General features: G+C 35.4%; 1 protein-coding gene across 9 annotated transcripts in view; it reads left to right on the top strand.

Annotated features, from left to right (window-relative positions):
• QKI (QKI, KH domain containing RNA binding) overlaps positions 1-18,391 on the top strand; it is a 165,267-nt gene that overhangs the window by 35,192 nt on the left and 111,684 nt on the right. For all 9 annotated transcript variants that reach the window (XR_011325362.1, XR_011325364.1, XR_011325363.1 and 6 more), the window contains exon 2: positions 3,483-3,625. Coding sequence is in view for 6 of the 9 variants with exons in the window: in XM_069786886.1 (XP_069642987.1) it covers positions 3,483-3,625 (143 nt within the window). In the remaining 3 variants the exon portion in view is untranslated. The remainder of the gene's footprint in view (positions 1-3,482; positions 3,626-18,391) is intronic.

Raw genomic sequence — 18,391 nt, 5'->3', positions numbered from 1 at the left:
TTGGCTTCCTGTGAGATATCATGGTGGAAGAACTTGTAAAGAATTGTAAATGTGGAGGAGCTAAAGCCTTGCAAATGAACTTGGAAAGTGTGATTTCATGAGAGACATGCCAAAGCTTTTGGGAAGGGAAGACGAGACATCTGCTTGATGGTGTGTAAAAAATGACTTGAAATAAATCTAAATAAAAGGCTGTTTACTTGAGTTCCTCTTATTTATAATGATATGTGCATTAAGTGGTAAAAAATAATAAGGTGCGCTTTGAGGATGCGACCTTCCTACTTTTGTACTACTGCTGTCCTCCGATTTTTAAGTATTTCAGAACAGAATAAAATGGATACTTGCTAGAGGTGAAAGGAGAGTAGAGCTTTTAGCTTTTCTGACATGCTGCTGGTGAGGCTTTCTGGAATCTTATTGCACTTCTGATAAACTCTTGAGGGAGATGCTGGAAGTACAGTAGCAGATAGGTCTACAGATAAGCATAACTGCTTGAAGCGAGTGGCAAAGTTGCAAGATACTCAAGAGACTATAAGCTTGAATTTGGTTTAATGGAGACAGTAAAAGGAAAGATTGTGATAAAATTCAGTACTTTCGTATGGACTCTTGTTGAGACGCAAGAGTTGTGATTAAACAAGAAGCAGATATCTGAAGAAAAATAAATATCTTGAAGATGTGTTAAAAGATTCAGCGGAATGTGGAAAAAAACCAGGATGCATATTAAGCAGATAAATAACTTTGAGTTGTGTATTTGGCACAATGCTTGTGGTCGGCTGGGCTAACAAATTGGGAAGGAGGATAGGTTGTGTTCTATCCATAGTTAGAAGTGAGAGAGAATGGGTGAACTGGAGATTTGATCTAATTTTCTTAGAATTTAAGCAGTAGTATTTCAGTTCTGCCAAATACAAAATAAGTGAAAAGAGAGGCTCCCAGATAGTGTATTATACAGAAAGGGAGTTTGGAGACCTGATCAGCAGTTAAAAAAACCCCTGGGAATATGTGCTTGTTATTTCACCTATTGCTTCTGAATGTTTCTTCTGGGGTCTTACGGAAGGTATCTAAGGCAAGAAAGAAGATAAAATGCCAAGAAGCAGAAGAAACAGTAGCACTTGAGGAGCCGATGATAATGCTGAGTTGATGTAGCTGACTATCCCTGTCCTGATATTTGTTGGTGTTACCAAGGGCTCGAATGTAGAGAGAGAAGATAAAAACCTACATATGCAAAGAAAACTAAATTTCATGTGTCTGGTCCTGTAGTGGAGTAGAAGGTCCTGAGTTGGTGGGTGTCTTAATTCTGTGTAACGTTTGAGGCGTGATAGATGGCTTAGGTTTCACACAAGCCAGAATTCAGTGGTAGTCCTCAAGTCAGCTTATCATACTGTCTATGTGTGTTCTGAATGTTTGGCTCCACAGTGTCACAAATATGACATATAAGTATTTGCAAGGCAAAGATTAAATAAGTGTTCTCTCTCTCCTGTGAAAACTAGGATATCTAATGTTAGTGGTTATATTCTAGATGAAAGATACAACTTAAAATGCAATTTTCAGTACAACTACTCTGAAGCTGCCAAATATAAATAAAAATGACTGTGTTGCTACTTATGCCTCAGTACTTGGGCAGACTGTTGGCTTGTTTCAGTGTGGTGTAACTTAATGGAGAATCTGAAGAGAATGAAAAGGAAACCAAGTCTGCCAAAAGATAATAATATTTGTTCAAAGAGATGTACTAAAGAATTTCTTTATATACTGAAGCCAGTATAAATGCTGCTAGTAGTTCTGAGGATTTTGAGCCTGTTGCCAAAATTGTCAGTGTAGAAGCAGCTGTGGATTTTTTCCTTAAGCTATGATTATATGATGACGAAATATGTGTTCTCCATTCTAAACAGGTGTTAACCACCAAATCATTATATAGGATACATGATTGAGTATGTCACTTGCCAGTGGAGAAAAGACTTGTTCTTGAATATGCAGAGTAAGTTTGCTAGAATTAATTCAGACTAACTCAGTTGAAAATTAGGTCTGCTGTGTTCAGAGATGCGTCATTTCTGACGCTCTCCCTCTCCCCCCTAGCTTTTCAAGTGGTGAATTCTCAGCTATAAATGATTTGCCAGGGAAGAAATTGATTATGAAACAGAGGTTATATTAATCTCTTGTCTGCTGCTAGAGTTTCAAGTGACTTCTTGTTTCTGTGGTTTCCTGTGGTCAGACAAAAACATAAAACTTCTCTTTTCAGTTTCATTTTAATTCTGAAGATTTTGAAAGCAGTTGTAACAGTTTAAGTAAAAGACTGGAATTGGTACCTGTTTTTGCTTTACAGCCCACACTATCGTAAGTCTTAGTGCTTTGGGAACAATGTGTGATTAAATGTTAGTTTTCAGTTTGGAACTTGGTTAATAGATTTCATTTTAAGTAATTCTTTAGTGATAGTAGAATAAACTCATTGAGAAAATTTTATACTAGTTGGGATTCCATAAGTTATGAAATGTGGGGGTTTTTATACTTAAAACAGCAATTTAAATACCAGTTTAACAGTTCTAGAAATGAAATATAACTTCTTGTTAAATATGGTTTTTGGTTAAATAAGAGAAAGCTTTGTGTCCATTCTTAGGTCATTACAGTTTAGTGAAACTAACCTGGATTTGAATCAAATTATCTATTTTTAACTAGGTTGTTGATAATTACTGAGCTAATCTTGCAAGTAAATACCTCAAGGTGTGGGTAATACAGGTGTAATTGGTAGAAACAGTACTTACGAGTCCACTTGTGATATTCCATGGTGCTGTTGAGTTTTTCATTACTTTGCAATGAGCTAGTAGGACTTTTGGGTGTATATAGAGGTTGCTCAGGTCTCTGATACCATACTTGTCTTCATTTTTTCATTATCTCACTGGGGGGTAGTCGGTAGAACAGTATTTACTTGTTTGTCACACCATGTGCTCAGTAACTACACCCTTGAGTTGTCAGATTTGTCATTGCTGAAGGATGCACCATTTCATTTCCAAATGCTATAGTTAATCTCGTAACTAGCAAATAGTACTGTGTAGGTGCATTTTTTTGTATTTTTTTTAGGTACAGATTTCTAATTTTTTTGCTTTCTAGATACTTTATTCTAACAAATACATCAAAGAACTGTTTTTATACACCTTTTAAATGATGTGAACAATCTTGTGTTATAAGGAGCTGCACATAATTTTTACTCAATAGCTGAATTCTGTAAACAGGATGAGTAGGCAGCAGACATGAAGAAAACATTTAAGATGGGTGCTGCAATTTAAAAAAAAACAAAAACAAACCAACAAAAAAAACCCAACACAGAAAAACCCTAAACAAAACCAGAGTAGATTTTTCTCTCAAGTTACCATGATGCTTATAAAGAGAGGAAGAAAATGGCATTAGGATTTGGGAAAAGATTAGAAAGAGAAGACTGTCATGCTAGATTATAATCTGTTACTGTATTTAATACCTAATATACGTTTTTCCCCCCACAGAAATTAGCAGAGTACGGAAAGACATGTATAACGACACATTAAATGGTAGTACGGAGAAGAGAAGTGCAGAATTACCAGATGCTGTGGGACCTATTGTACAGTTACAAGAGAAACTATATGTGCCTGTAAAAGAATATCCAGATGTAAGTATATCTTTTTAGTCCCTAAATTATTTTTTGATCCTTGTGGTTGTCTTCAAATGTAAATTTCATGTGATGCTACCCTTGGATCACACTGAACTGCTTTTGACAAGATACTTTGTAGGGAAGTAGTGTATGTTCCACTTGGTGGCTTGAATTGTAGTGAGTGCGAGTGGAAGAAGGTTATGTTAAATACCAAACTAGTATGGATTATAAAGCCATAGATCTAAAATCTGAATTACCTTGTTCATTCAGTACTGTCAGTCCTGAGACACTGTGTAGTAAGTTTTATGAGGGAAGTAGTTATTGGGGCAGTGTTTTTTCCCTCTTAGTATGTTTCTAAAAGTCAGCTGGAGAATCGTTAGAGACCCTTTAGAGACTTTCTGGAGACTGTACTTAATCTCAGTTACTGTTTGTCCCATACCTGTGTAACCAGTTCTGTTGGATAGCGAAGTGTCTTTATCTTGGGGTTGGTTTTTTTTTTTTGTTTGTTTGGGTTTTTTTTAAGCAAAGCTCCTTGCTTGCATGCCAATGTTAGGTTCTCTATTGGGTGTTCTGTTGTGTTGGACACCTACCTTTTTGAGGGAGAATGGTTTCATTTAACTAGAAGAACTAATTAGGACTCCTGTGGTCCGAATGGTTTCTTAACTCAGGAAAAACAGTCCTGTCAAAATCTACCTCAACCACTTTCATTGATCACTGACAAAATAAGAAATTGTGTTATTCCTCCCTAATAGAATTTAGAGGTCCTGTTGCAGTGGAGGAGTGCAGGGTCCAAGTGAGGCATTTGCACATTGAAGTGGTATAAAGTGGAAGAAAGTACGGAACGGCAAAAAATGGAAGTAACACTTGTGTATTTCTGTGGCTTTTCTTTATATCATTAATTAGATTAAGCTCTTCAAATTTAGCTTTATTATTGTAGTGCTGCTTAGAACATACAGGCCTCTAAATAAAACCTCATTGTGCCATACTTCATTAAGAAAATTAAGTGCAAGGCATTACTCAGAGTATTTAGACAAATGTCTCTTCTCCCTTTTCAGTTTTCACAAAGTTGTTTTGTTGCTTTTGGGTTAAAAAAGCTGTACTGGGAAAAGCATTCAAAGAATTTGCATTGGCAGTAAGGACATCTCTCTCCCCTTTCCTTCCATTTTTCTTCCAAATTAAATATATGCATATGCCTATCTATATACATATATGTACATGCATACATATTCCCACATCAAAAAACAGTGATTCTTTTGAAACTCCAAGGAATTACAGATCTTTGAAAGGAGCCGTGCTATGCAATTGTTCTGTAAAGCTATCTAAGTAGCTCTGTACTTAGATATCTGTATGTATCTTAGAGTTGTATTGCTTATTGACTTTTTAAAACATAGCTTAGTTGTTGAAATCTTTGTTTTATAACTTGACAATGCATCCTTTGTGAAGAGTTGCCTTAGTTATCGGCTATAGTTTTTACAGAACTTGATGCATGCTGTACAGGATCATGAGATAGGAGGAGGAAAAAGAAGTTGGATTTCCTATAATTATTATTAAGCTTTTCTTTTAGAAATCAAAGGTGTGGTAGCTTAGCTCTTCACTGCCAGTTAATTATCAAATGCAGTGTAAAAAAGCAAGAACGAGTTTGTCTCTAGTTACTGTCAAAGCACTTGTGTAACTTCGAGTGTACAATCTCTTTAGCTACTGCTAGCTCTTTGTGTGCCTTCAGAAGAATGCCCTTGAATGGTCACTAATTAATTTTAATAAACTCTTACAAATTCAGAAGTTGGAGAGATTTGTGATTTGTATACATGCGACCTGGAATAAAAAGGTATTTGGTTCTTGTGAGATGATGTGAAATGTTTGCTAGGAAATGTATAGCTTCTACCACTATGGTGGTACTTGGCAGTTCAAGCTTCATTGGGGAGCCAAGCCCAGTGTTCCTGCCTGTCTGTGTGTTGTCTGTATTTGTTCCTAGCTGCTCAGAATGGGATGTGCACAGCCTCAGTAATTCATTAGGCAACTACAATATACCACTACATACAAAAAAAAGGTGTGTTTTTTTATATAGGCCCTTTCTAAGATCTTTCTGCTAGTTAGAAATTAACCTGCTTTGCATTCAGGCTAGTACAGCGTTACAGCGTTCAGAAGGTCTGAAGTACAGTGATTCCAACTTTTCGTAAAAAAACCTGTAAAATTCACTTATAAAGATTAATTTCACCTGTAAAGATGATTTCATTGCAATCACACAGTGTTACATGAAACTTCTTACTCATATCTAGCAATTGATTTAATTGTTATCAGATACAGGGAAGACATGCTGTGCAGACTACCAGAGCGAGTTTGTCATGTAAATCCAGTTAATTCTTTCTATTGCCATCATCCTCTTCCAACTGACAACCTTGTATACCTTACAAAGACATAAAGATGGATAAACTTAAGAATTATTCAGAGAAGAGTGACCAGAAACTGTTTTCTGATGGAGATTTAGTAATATTTTTAATAACAGAAACAAAAAAAAATCAACAAACTTTTATGACCTTCTAATAAACTTTTATTCTGGTAAATTTTTTTGACTTATGTTAAGTTTATAGATTAGTTGACTGTAGTGAATACTGAATAGTACTGTAGTGCTATTTTGTGCACAGAATCTTAAATTAATTGTGAGGCATGAAAATAATGGTCTGCCATAAGTTTAAACAAGCTTATGTTTTATATATGTTTATATAAACATATATATGTATATGTATAAAAGATGAAACAGTAAATTTTCATAGCCTACATCACTTCGATATTACTGTTTGACTGTCCTTTGAGTACCTACACAGAGGAAAGAATATATAAAATCAAATTAGAAAGCTAAAATAAATATATAAAATCCCCTATAGTCTCTCAGTTATTTAGTTTTTTTATACAACTGCATATTGAGTATTTTTATTCTAATTTTTATTCCAACACCATAGTTGATGCAAGGCTCAACTTTCAAAAAAATCAATTGTCTGAAACAGCCTGTAGTTTTTAAATGCCGACTGTGTAGAGTCTGCATTTCTACTTCCGTAACAGTAAGTGCAAAATATGCAAAAATCTTGCTAAAGAAGAAATAATTTTCTTTTGTATGTTTTATTAATAAGGAGCATTTTTCCATGATGTAATCATAGTCTGATAATTAGTGTAACTGTTGGGGTGGTCTGCTTTCTGGCTCATTGTTTTTCCATTGCAAGCTACAGTAATGCAATTGTGTGTAATTGTATATGTTATTTTCTTCTAGCAGCACCCTTGGAAGGCGTTAGATCTTTATAGAAATTTTAGTCTTAAAACTGAGATTTGAGCTACTTAGCTTTTCTGAACCATGTATATGCTCCTGAAACTTGAGAGAGAAATTGTGCATAAGGTACTCAGAAGATTAAATTCCATTAGTTGCCCATAATTTGACCTTCAGTCAAAAATGTGTTCTCTCTGCAGTTAAATCTTTGTATGCTCATTTAAGTCTTTGGTGTTACAGTTTGAAGGCATTTCCAATTCATGGAGAAATATCTTCCATCGGAGTTTAAAAGAGTAAGAAGAAAAGATGTCAGGAAAATTGAGCTCTTAGGAAGCAGAAGAATGGAGGATATGCTATTGTTTGTGGGTTAATAGTTAACAGTCTTTAGCATTTCTTATGCTTCAGATAAATGATTAATTTTCTTGAATTTCCCTAAAGAGCTGAGGCTAAACTTTCTGTCTGATATCAATTTAAACAGTTTTTGGAATTAGTACCTACAAATGTTGGACTGAATAAATGTTTTTCTATTATAATCATGGCTTTATTATTAATAAGTACCCTGTTAGCTCTGATTAATGTGAAATTCTCTGTTGGAACTCTTCTGTGCCTCTTCAGTAAAAATGTAAGAACTCAGTAATTATCGCATCTAAAGTAGCATGTCCTTTGAGTATACTGAAGCTCAAAGGCCAGCAGTGATAAACAGCTTGTGCGTACTTTCTGACCATTTTAGTTAAAACTGTTTAATTAGTACAACAGAACGATGAACACGGGGATTCATTTTACTATGGGGAACTTACTAACAAAATGTTTAAATCCTTTTTCAATTTGTTAATATCAGAGTTTAATAGCATCCCTAATATGGATTAGGAAAATGATAACATCATCTTTATTTATTGTTCTGATTCTTTTACTTAAGCTCTTCATTCCCTAGTGGTAAACAGGGAAGGAGGCTAAAAGAGCTGGCCTTGTTTACCCTTGCAGTAGAAAGGAAAGAGAGAATATAAGTCGTGTCTGTAAGTAAACTTGAGCTGCAGAGTACCAGCGGGGCCAAAGGAAGATTTGGCAAAAGCTCAACTACTGATACAAGTACAAATGTATATGAAAGAACTAAAAGAGTTTGATTACTAATTTCCAGTCTCAATGAGATATTTGGAAAAACATTCTAGTAGTAGTAGTGGGAGCAAATAAGTTAATTTTGAGTTTGAACTTTGTGAGAGGCTTTACGCGATCTGGTTGCAAATGGTAGGGGAATGGATTCATTGAGAAAGGTCCCTTTGTTTAGATGCTGATAAAACGGAGGCATGCCTTAATATTTGTATGAAGCTTTTTTACCCTTTCTAATGTTTTATTGGATATCCTTCCATTATTGACCATCTGGTTCCCTTTTTGAAAGATAAGTTTCTTTTTGAGGCCTGGTTCACACTTAATAGGTTACTTTTTTTTTTGGTAGCACCTTGCTGAAAGATGATATACGTTGTCATAATTTTATTCAGAAATAAGCCTTTCAAATCTCCAGAGCGTGTTTGTCCTTGGAGGCGAAAGGATGGAAGACAGTCTAGAATACACTGGAGATAAAACCCTTGTCTTTTAGTCTCTGATGGTAATCTTGCAGGCTCAGCATCAGTTCAGCAGTATCAATGAACTTGGTCCATATCTCATCCTTGTGAGAATTATTTCTTCCCCATTTAACTCATCAAGCATTGAGTGCTTGCAGTTAAGTTAGACAGGTGATTACCTAGTCATTTATCTGTTAATATGCTTATTCCCATTTCATTCTTACTTTCAAATTTTGCTCTTTAACTATTTGCAGATACTCTGTTTTGTGTGTGTATAAATGAAAAAAAAAAGAAGGCAGAGTGGAGGTAAGACAAGTAAAGATTAAGTAAACAGCACTTGCTTTGGCTAGGGACAATGTTTCCTTAATGTTTTTTGAAGTAAATTTGGAAATCTGGGAGAAGAAATGAGTTCCATCTGGTACTGATGCACAAGTTGAACATATTTGTTAGGATACCAGTTTCTTATGGTGATGCTTGTATTAGTAACTTCTTCAAATTAACATCATAGGATTAAACTTTTAGTAATGTTCAGCATGTATATGATACTTCTAATAGAAAGTGGTGGATTATTTTTCTTGCTTAGTCACTACACAGGTCCAACTCATATGAGTAGGAGTCCTCTAATCTGACATTAACAGCTAGTGCTAGACATTTGGGTGCCTTCTGTACACCATGGATGAAGAGGAGTGTGTGGGGAAGCCAAGTGGTGAAGGAGAATGATAGGCTAGAAAATTAGTCTAAACAATTAGTTTGTAGATGCTGGTTGTTTTTCTGTGAATTAAATATCTAAAATTTTAGTTAGAATAAATTAATCTTACTAAAAATGGTTAACCTTGGGAATTATAAAATTTGAGGTGGCAAAGGATGTGTCCAACTGAACTTTCTGAAGAGCAAGTTAAGACCTAGTAGTCAACATCTATGATGCTTGTTTTTGCTCACACAGTGCCTTTCATTGTGGCTTGTCTCTCAATTGTAGTTGTCTTGGCAGAGTTAGGTTTTCAATTGCCAATCTGTTTGAAGAGAGCTATCTTCTTAATACCCTCTCTTGTTTTAGAATTCTGCACTTTATGTGCATAAATTTCTTTAGTTCATGGACTACAGAAATATTTGGGTACATGGTTTCAGTTGATTATGTGCTATAGCTCCGTTGTGTCAGTTCGTCTATGCTTTCTTCTACTGAACTGGTTTCCCTCAGAACTTCTACTCACTTTGTGTAGTAGCTCTTGGAAGACTAAGTATGGAAGAGTTGTGTGCAAATACAAATAATGAAAGGTCAATTGTGGGGCGGAGAGATTTGTGGAATATTTTGTTTTTCATTGTTTTTTTGTTCAATGCGTTCTTTCAGATGTTTATTGTAGTAAAGAAGGGTTTTATACAGAGAGGAGGAAGTGCTTCAGCATGACATTTTTGTTTGCTGTTGTGAATAGGTCAGGTATACCTGCTGAACTCGTTGGTAGTTTTTTGTTAATTAACATCCTGTGTACTTTAACTAGGATTGGGGACTGCAGTAAATGTGGAAATACATCAGTAAGGGCTAAAACCATACTTAATAGAGCAAGGTAGAGTTGTGTTTAAATTATGTATGTGGATTTACAAATTACTGTTTAGGCATTAGAATCCCTAGTAGATGCACTCACTTACTCCAAGTCAGCAACAGATCTTCCCTTTTCTTCAGAGCTGAAGTTGGCCCCTGAAGGATGGGGTTTGTAGTTGAGAAGTACAATGTTTTAAGGAGGTAGGAAGCACAGAGAGAAAACCCCTTTCTTGAGAATGAAGAGGTTTTTAATTTTTTTTTTTCCTCCAGTTAGTTGACAAAGGAGACCTCTAACACTGAGCTGCTGTACTTTCTCCAGAAACTTAACCTGGCAATTATACCATGCCATCTTCCTTTTTTGTTTTGTGGGTTTGGGTTTGTTGGGATTTTTTTTTTCCCTTTCCCTTTCCCCTCCATATCTGGTGGTCAGTAAGCTTCTGACAGGCATATTAGATATTTCTTCTTTTTTAGTAGCTTGGTAGTTTAGGCATTACTGTTTGTATGCTCAGATTTTTATGGAGTTGCCCTTGCAAAAGTAATTCAATACTTTTTTGTCAGAGAACAGCATGAGTTCTGTAAGTTCATAGAGATAGATCAGTGAAATGCAAGTCTTCACTAATTATACTTGCTCTGTGTTGCGCTTGGATAAGAAGGCACCGAGCCCCATCCAGAATTGCTATTAGAAGTAGTTTTGAGTACCGGTCAAAATACCAGCCTGATATTTTCCTTCTATCTCCTAAATCAAGTAAAAATCAGCTTACATGTCCTCAATACTTAAAAGGTCTGCTGCTTATTGCCAGAATAAGTCTGCCTATGAACCTTGGGGGTACATATTAATTAAAAAAAAAAAAAGTTGCCTTTTAAGCAAGAACATTGACTAGTTTTTTTTTGAAGAGGTGTGCTGTTTTTAGGTTCTGTTGTTTCTGAAGTTCTTAACTCATTAATGCATTTTAAAGTATATATCACTTGTCAATGAAAAGTCTTCAGTGTAATGTTGCATTTATAGCATTCATTTCTGATTTGAATTTGATCCATAATTCAGAAGAACAGGATTGTTGTTCTCTGCATTTGCATCTCATTGATGTTGGTCACTTGTTTTTTTTCCATGATTCTGGTTGAGAGGAAGATTGTACACAAATACCAGCTTGTGGAGTAAACTTTCTGTTTAGATCTTTCCTTTCTTCTTGTGTTTTGTTTCATAGCTTAGAACTGTTGTTTACCTGCCTTAGTTTTGAATGTTGGATTTGGAATAGAACATAAATACTACCTCAGTAGATACCTCCGAGTAGGAGATTCTGAGATTGTATAACTAATAGGTATTCATCCGTTGTTGTATGGATGGATCTGCTCAATTTATTCAATTAGTCTCTGCTATTTTTTAAAGCCAGTAAGAACAGTAGTTGGACACAGTTGGTTCATTTCAGTTACTTTGGCATAATATTAATTCACAATTCTAAGCTTTTATACGTTTCTTTTCTTTCTTAAGAGCAGTGTAAAATAGTTGAATTCTGAGAGGCATGGATTCCTTTTGAGATTTGCTACACTTCTTTGAAACTGTGTGCTTTGTTTTTCTTTCATATACACTCAGTATTTTAAGAAAAATAATATTGGTTGATGAGCAGCCAGTTCCTTTCTACACCTTACTTGCTCTCATTCTAGTTGTCTCTTATTGTATAGCATAGTACACCCTGTCTTCCAGGAAGGCTCGTGCACCTGTACTAATGGTGTACATTCATCCACTCAACACTTCAGTTGCTCAGGTTGATTAATGCTTTTTCAGAAGATTCTGCTTCTGTAGAGTACTGACATAAGCTTGATCAATATCTTTCAGCTATGTGGTGTATAAACAATCAGAACATACTGAACTAAAAATTCAAGTTCACTCTAGTTGCAAACATTATGATCTGTAGTGTCAGAGGATGCTGAGGGCTGTACCCTGTTGTTAGTGATACAGGGACTGCTTGCTCTTGGAAGATCGTCAACTGAATTATGATTTAAAGTTGCTTTAAATATGCAGCAGTCTCTCAAATTTATTTTTTGTTTCTCTGCCAAGTATAGGTGGTCTAAAAATGTGAATGCTGCATGGAATAGATCTCTCCAAATTCCTGTTCCAAATTTATTACCGTGATTAGTTGAAATGACCAATTGTTATCTTGTTAACGTATCTTAAGTACTGAGGGTAATGAATATATTAGTCAAATTAACATATTCAACTTCTGGATCATACTGTTTAACCTAATTGATTGAATTTTGGTTTGAACTCATTTGACTGTATTTGATTACTGTTGTTTTTAAAGTGAATGTCACTTGCATTAAAAGTAAAGCAAACTTGCTGTTGTTCAACACAAATACTATTTCTTGGGCTTTGATCTCTTTAGATTGTTTTGAAGTTAGTCTGGCCAAAATAATATTTTGCCTTTTTTTTTATTCTTCCACAAATGTAAATGTTGTCCTTGACACCTGGAAAGTTGTAAACAAAGGCTTGTGAGTCTTTCTGAAGGATTTCAGTTTCTTCAGGGAGACAGCAGATGGGCAGACTGAACAAGAGAGAGACCTGGAACTCTGGATTTGTAGCATAAATAGGGTTGGAAGATAACGGAGGATATAGAGATATATGTTACTACAGACAGGTGGATTGGCATGTGAACTTGAAGTGCATCTCAAAGCTTTATGATAACTCTTTCTTATGCCTTTTTTCCTGTGGTAAATAGGAAGTAGTTCCTCTTCCGTTGCGATGACTGTGATGGTCATCACAGAACTGTTGAATGTGGTAATGTCTGTCTGTCTCCTTACTTTAAAAGCCCCTGGGTAAAAGGCAAAAGCTAGTTAAAAATGAAGCCTGAATGTAGTAATTGTTGATATGCTCCTTTTTTAGTAGTGTTGTAATTGTAAATGGTTAGGGTAATAGATTCAATATGATTTGATATATAAAGGTGCCGTTACTACTGTAATACTGCTGCTCTGGACTGCTTGATGCTGGCTGAAGCATATAAGTCTATAGTGTGTATGTTGTGAGACTTGTACCTTTAAATGCTTCCGACCAGTTGGACTTTTTAAGGTGTTTCAGGTGCTTTTCAGTTTTGTCTCATTTCTCTTTTTATTTATTACCTTCTTACAGATAGAGCAGAGAGTTAAGGTTTGGTAATATAACAGCTTTTAGCAGAAGTCACTTAAAGCAAACAAGGTGGATTAGACCTTAAAGCACTAAAGGAAATATTCAGAGGGCTATAATTTGAGATACTTTGTGCATTTCTTACCTATTCTGCAGTTCTAGGCTTGAATTCTGTAAATTTACTGATTCTGGCAGCTGTACATATATATTGAACATTTTTGTAACAGCCTTTTCAGAAGGTGAATGGAATTGTTCAATTTTTCACTTTAAATATAGTCAACATTGAAAAAACTAATTTATGATTTTTTTTGGAAGAAATAATTGGACAACAAGTAGACGTTGAAAGCTACCAGTCTTTTTTCTGCTTGAAGCATGTCACTTGAAGTCTGTAGTGGAATGACAAACACTACCAATTGTATAACCCTACTGTTTTTTGTTCTAAACTTTTGGGAGGGGGATTGCTTTTGTTTTGATGAAACTGTTTAATATTCTTTTCTGTGATGTGTTTCAGTATTTTCATGGCGTGAAATTCCAGACCTAGTTTGGTAAATCAACTCCTAATGAATCTAATGCAGCACGATCTATGTACATGGAAATTGACTGGGATATACAAAGCTCCTGTGGCTAAGCATTATCATTCTCTGTTTAAATGGAGCATTACCATTCTGTTTAAATGGAGAGATTTTGTAGTTCTGATTGTTGTTGGAATACTTGGAGCCTTTTCAATATACTTAAAGTTATACGTAAGTGTCTCAGAAGTTGATTTGTTTCAAACTAGGTAAGAATTCTGATCCCCCCCCCCCCCGAATTCATGTAAATCAGTTTGTTTCTATGATGGAGCTTTAATTCTATGAATCAGATTGTAGTTGTGTTACCAATACTCAAATGTGTGTAAAAGTAAAGGAGCAAAGCAAAAATTATCTAATATTGGTTGTGATTATAAATTACAATTTAGTCAGCCAAATTAGGTAATTAAAATCAGTCACATGAATGGAAAGCATGTTTATGTTTAGGAAGGTTAAATACCTTAATTTGTCGCTCACTTTGGAAATTTCATAGAATGCATTTTCCCCCCAAGTATCTTGGTTGAATATGGAAACTTTCATCCCAGCTGTCATTGGTAATGCCTACTTTTATCCACAAAACAATACTATGCATCTTCATCATGGGCTTAGTTGCCCTGTTGCTTGGTGTGGTGCTTTACCTTTTTTTTAAATTTTTTTTTATTGACTTGTTAAAGCATGCTATTGTGGAGGAAAAAACAGTAATTGCTATTTATATAATACAGCTGTAAGGTCTTCTGATTTGGGAGTGTGCAATTTCTGTGTTTCCTCCCACCTTTCAAGGTGACTAATAAATTTATTTTTAGAACTTAGAATTATAAAACTCTGAATAATTCAGCATAAAATCTATTGCCTGAAAGGGATGCAGAATTTTGGCTAAAGTTCCAGTAACTAATAAGATGAAATGAAGTGGTTACTGAGCACCTCTCCTTTGCATAAACTTAAGTATAACCTCAAAGCCTGTTCTGCTTGGTCAGCTGTTCCTGTTTGGGGGAGGAAAAGTGACTGCATTTCTCTGATTTTAAAAAGGGAATGGTGTCCCATAAGTACAAGAATCTCTGTTTCTGCAAAGTATTTGTAACAACAGTATCACTATCTGCAATGGTGCTCCAATTTAAACATTCTTTCTCACTTCTAATTACTGAGAATTGGAAGTAGTCTACAGCAAAATTGCCAACTTTAAGTGCCTTGGGTAATGTCACATGTAGTCACATCTAATTAAAAGGTATTATTATGGAAATTAGTTGTTGGACTGTATATCCTGAGGATCCATTGTTATTGGAATATGAGTTTAATGATGTAAACCGTGAAGCTTAGAGGGCACTGCTGGAACCTACAATTAGGTTTTTGGAGACTGATTTACACACAGCACAACTTGTTAGTTCTCTAGATAAATGTGTCACGATTCCCAAGTAGAGCATGGAATTGAACAATTTTTACTCATCTCCTGGTGTTATTGAAACTGGTGTCTTGTCACTGTTCCGAAAAACCTCATCTTAGTGGATGGGATGAAACAGATTATTCACTATCTCACTTAAACATGCCTACTATTAGATTGTTCACGGGATCTGATTTCCTGAAAGAGTTTCTGTTAACAATCTTTCAATTACTGTTTAAAGGTTTTTATGACCACTTAAAGGAGGGAACTACCAAACTGTACTGTGGGCCTTTAAATCATTGCAAATGGGCCTCTAATGATAACAGAGATTCCTATTTTAAAACCATGAAATTGTTAATTTGTCTATCTTTACAGCTTTCTCACTTATGTTGATAATTCTAAGCAATTTAAAATCCAATTATTTCCAAAATATGACAGTAATTAGATTAGTGTTTTTACATGAACAGAACATGTAGCATAAAATTCATTTTGAGGGATATTATTTTATAGTTACTTGAAATGGAATTGAAATGACCCTATTAAGATTTTCTTTAAACTTGTGGCATGAGGAAAAGGGTTAATGTTTAAAACAATCTTAAATGGAAAGCAAATGTGACTTTAATGCACAGTTTATATTCGTATGTAAGAAAAGCATCGAGGAAGCAGAAGTGAAGCAAATAGTGCAATTAATACAGTACAAACAGGAGGATTTCTGTCCTATTAGGTGAAGATACAATAACGCTAATTAAACATGCTAAAAGAACAAGTTGCTGTTTCACTAAAGGTCTAAAGCTATTATTTATATAAACAGCTACACAATTTATGAATGGTGAAAACGAGATCAGAAATTAGGGAGCGAGTGGGGGGTGTTTTTCACCTTGAGTGTGTTTGACAAGGCCTGGCTTTTGTCTTTGGTAACTGATAAGGTCTCTGCTTTGTTGGTGTGTGTTCTTGTACCTCCTGGCTGCTGATCCAGCCCGCGGTGTTGTCAGCTCAGTGAGGAATGTCAGTAGACGGGAGCAAAAGGGACATGAAATGGTTGACACCGAGGGATGGCAATAAATGAGATGGGAGCTAAATATATAGGTTTGTGACATTCTAGCAGCTGGCTTAAGTCCTGCTGTTTGTTGCTTGGGTATACTAGCCTTAAAAAGGAAGAGAATGCATTGTAGCATGAGGAAGAAAAAAACAGCTGGTGGCTTATCAGTCAGCCCTAATGACAGGGAAGGTTAAAGAGTTTGGAAGGACAAACTTTGATAAAGTGCTTTTATTAGTAACGTAAAATTCTTAATTTTATAGAAACAGTTTTATAAAACTAGTCTAAAACTTGGCGGTTTTCCATGGCTCATTCCGGGCAAAAAGAAATTAATGCTTCCTTTGCTGTCCAGAGAAAGTTACCTTAAAAATTAACTTAGTTTTGATTCAAGCAGTTTGTTAGTTAATTTTACAGTAACATTCTTTTGATGTTTTCTTACTCCTTAATGGGACTCTTTGGAAACAATTTGATACTTGATTAAGTATCTTGCAGTTAAACGTTTTTTTCTAAATTAAGTATTAATTTTTCTTATAGATGAAAACATGAATGCTCTCGAATGGTATGAACTTTGTATATCTTCATCCCCCTTTTATTAGAGATGTAGAAAAGTATCATGTGATTTAAGTGCAATTTTTATATTTGATGGATTTTCAAAATAAAAGTTAATGTTTGGAAAAATCTGTTTAACTGCTTAAAAGCTTCCTATTTTATATGTAACTTATAACTACACCTAGTTCTTTTACACGCAGTGAAGGCTGTTGGAATGTAAGCTTGAAATGAGTCCAGCACCTTAGTTGGAAGATTAATGCTGCTTGATACTGTTTGGTGCTTGTTGTTGATTGAGGTTTGTACTGTTTCTTCTCAAGAACTTGCTTAGTTCTTGAACCCAAACTTGATTGTTCTCCTGGCCTGTAGCTGTCAGGTGACCCAAAGAGAAGCGAAGAGCAAAACCTCATTTACGTCTCCTCAACAGGTAAATAAGTAACGAACAAGCCTATCTGCGGTAAGTGTCTGTGTTGGTGGGACACCCTAGAGGCCGTCAGTCCTCCACTGGGTTCAACAGGTGAGAAGGAATGGGCCCAGCCTTGCCCTGAAAGAAGCTCTGGGCTGCAGAGAGTGAAACTGTACTCCAGCCTAAAGCCTTCAGTGGAAAGGACTTTGCCATTTTTTTGTTCTTAGATGTGGACAGGCGTAACTTTTTTCTTAAAAGTGCAGCAACAGAATCTGACACGGTTGGAAGAGATCAGGAAATTCCAGATCTCCTCCTCTTAGGAGGAGCTGGTATTTCCCTTTCCTTAAAGTTTGTTGGAGTGTTTGTAGAAGGGAGGTGTAGCGCAGGAGCTTAGTGGCAGCTCTTAGAAGACTGCAGCAATGACAGAGGAGTCTCGTTCGTCTTAACATTAAGAGCTGTTTTTTTCCCATGATAGGAGCTGCTTCTCCTTGTTGCGATAGTCCTATCAGAGTGGTTTTCTATCAGTTTGAGATGGTCATGCATTAAATTATTGTCTTAGTATGCATTTAGCTTTTCTACCAAGTACTAAAATAGGTACATGAAAGTTCAGGTGGACTATATGTAGCACGATGATGCACAGGATATGGTTTTCAGGCCTTGAGTAAAAGAGATTAGAGAGATTTGAGCTTCTTTGCTCAGGGAATTTGATGTATTGTGTTCAGTCAGATTTACTTTTTTTTCTATACCTCTGTATAGAGAGGTTTATGGCTGTGGAGCTAGATATATATATATATATCTCTCTAGTCAGTTGAAAATCTTCTCTTGCATTTAGTACATGATACCGTTTATGAAGTGCTGTTACCTTTTGAATTAGTACAGCAGCCCTTTGTGGATCTCTGTTTTGAATTCTGTAAGTTTTTTAGGTCAATGCAAATATTACCTATGTGATACATGATACAAAAATATCAGAATAAATATCAGCAAAATTGTAGGTAATTTAATAAACTTGCCTTTATTCCTTCTTACCTATCTAATGCAAGTGCTGATTGTCTTTAATATTAGCTTTTTTCCAAGTGATTATTTAGTTCTGTACAGTAAAAAACAGAAGCACACAGCTTTTATAGTTTTGTGTTAGAGGTCAGTAATTTAAGACTTGTTCTTAAATTAACTCTCTCAAACTTTGTAGTCCATTTATCTGACTTCCGCTGCTTCCATTTAAAGCAACTTAAGCAATGCAACTTCTGCAGTGTTTTAAAGTTTCTTGACTCTTTGACAATGTAATATAAGGTCTTTATGGTGGCAGTATATAATTCATTTTCACAAAAAAATGTAGATCTCCCTTTTGGTTTGTTTGGATTGCTTTCTGGCTTCCATCTGAAGGTTGTATTATCTAATGC

This window comes from Haliaeetus albicilla, chromosome 7 (genome assembly GCF_947461875.1).
Source record: "Haliaeetus albicilla chromosome 7, bHalAlb1.1, whole genome shotgun sequence".
Classification (NCBI taxonomy): Eukaryota; Metazoa; Chordata; class Aves; order Accipitriformes; family Accipitridae; genus Haliaeetus; species Haliaeetus albicilla.
The sequence above is the reverse complement of the archived record's forward strand: the minus strand, read 5'-3'. Positions and strand labels throughout refer to the sequence as shown.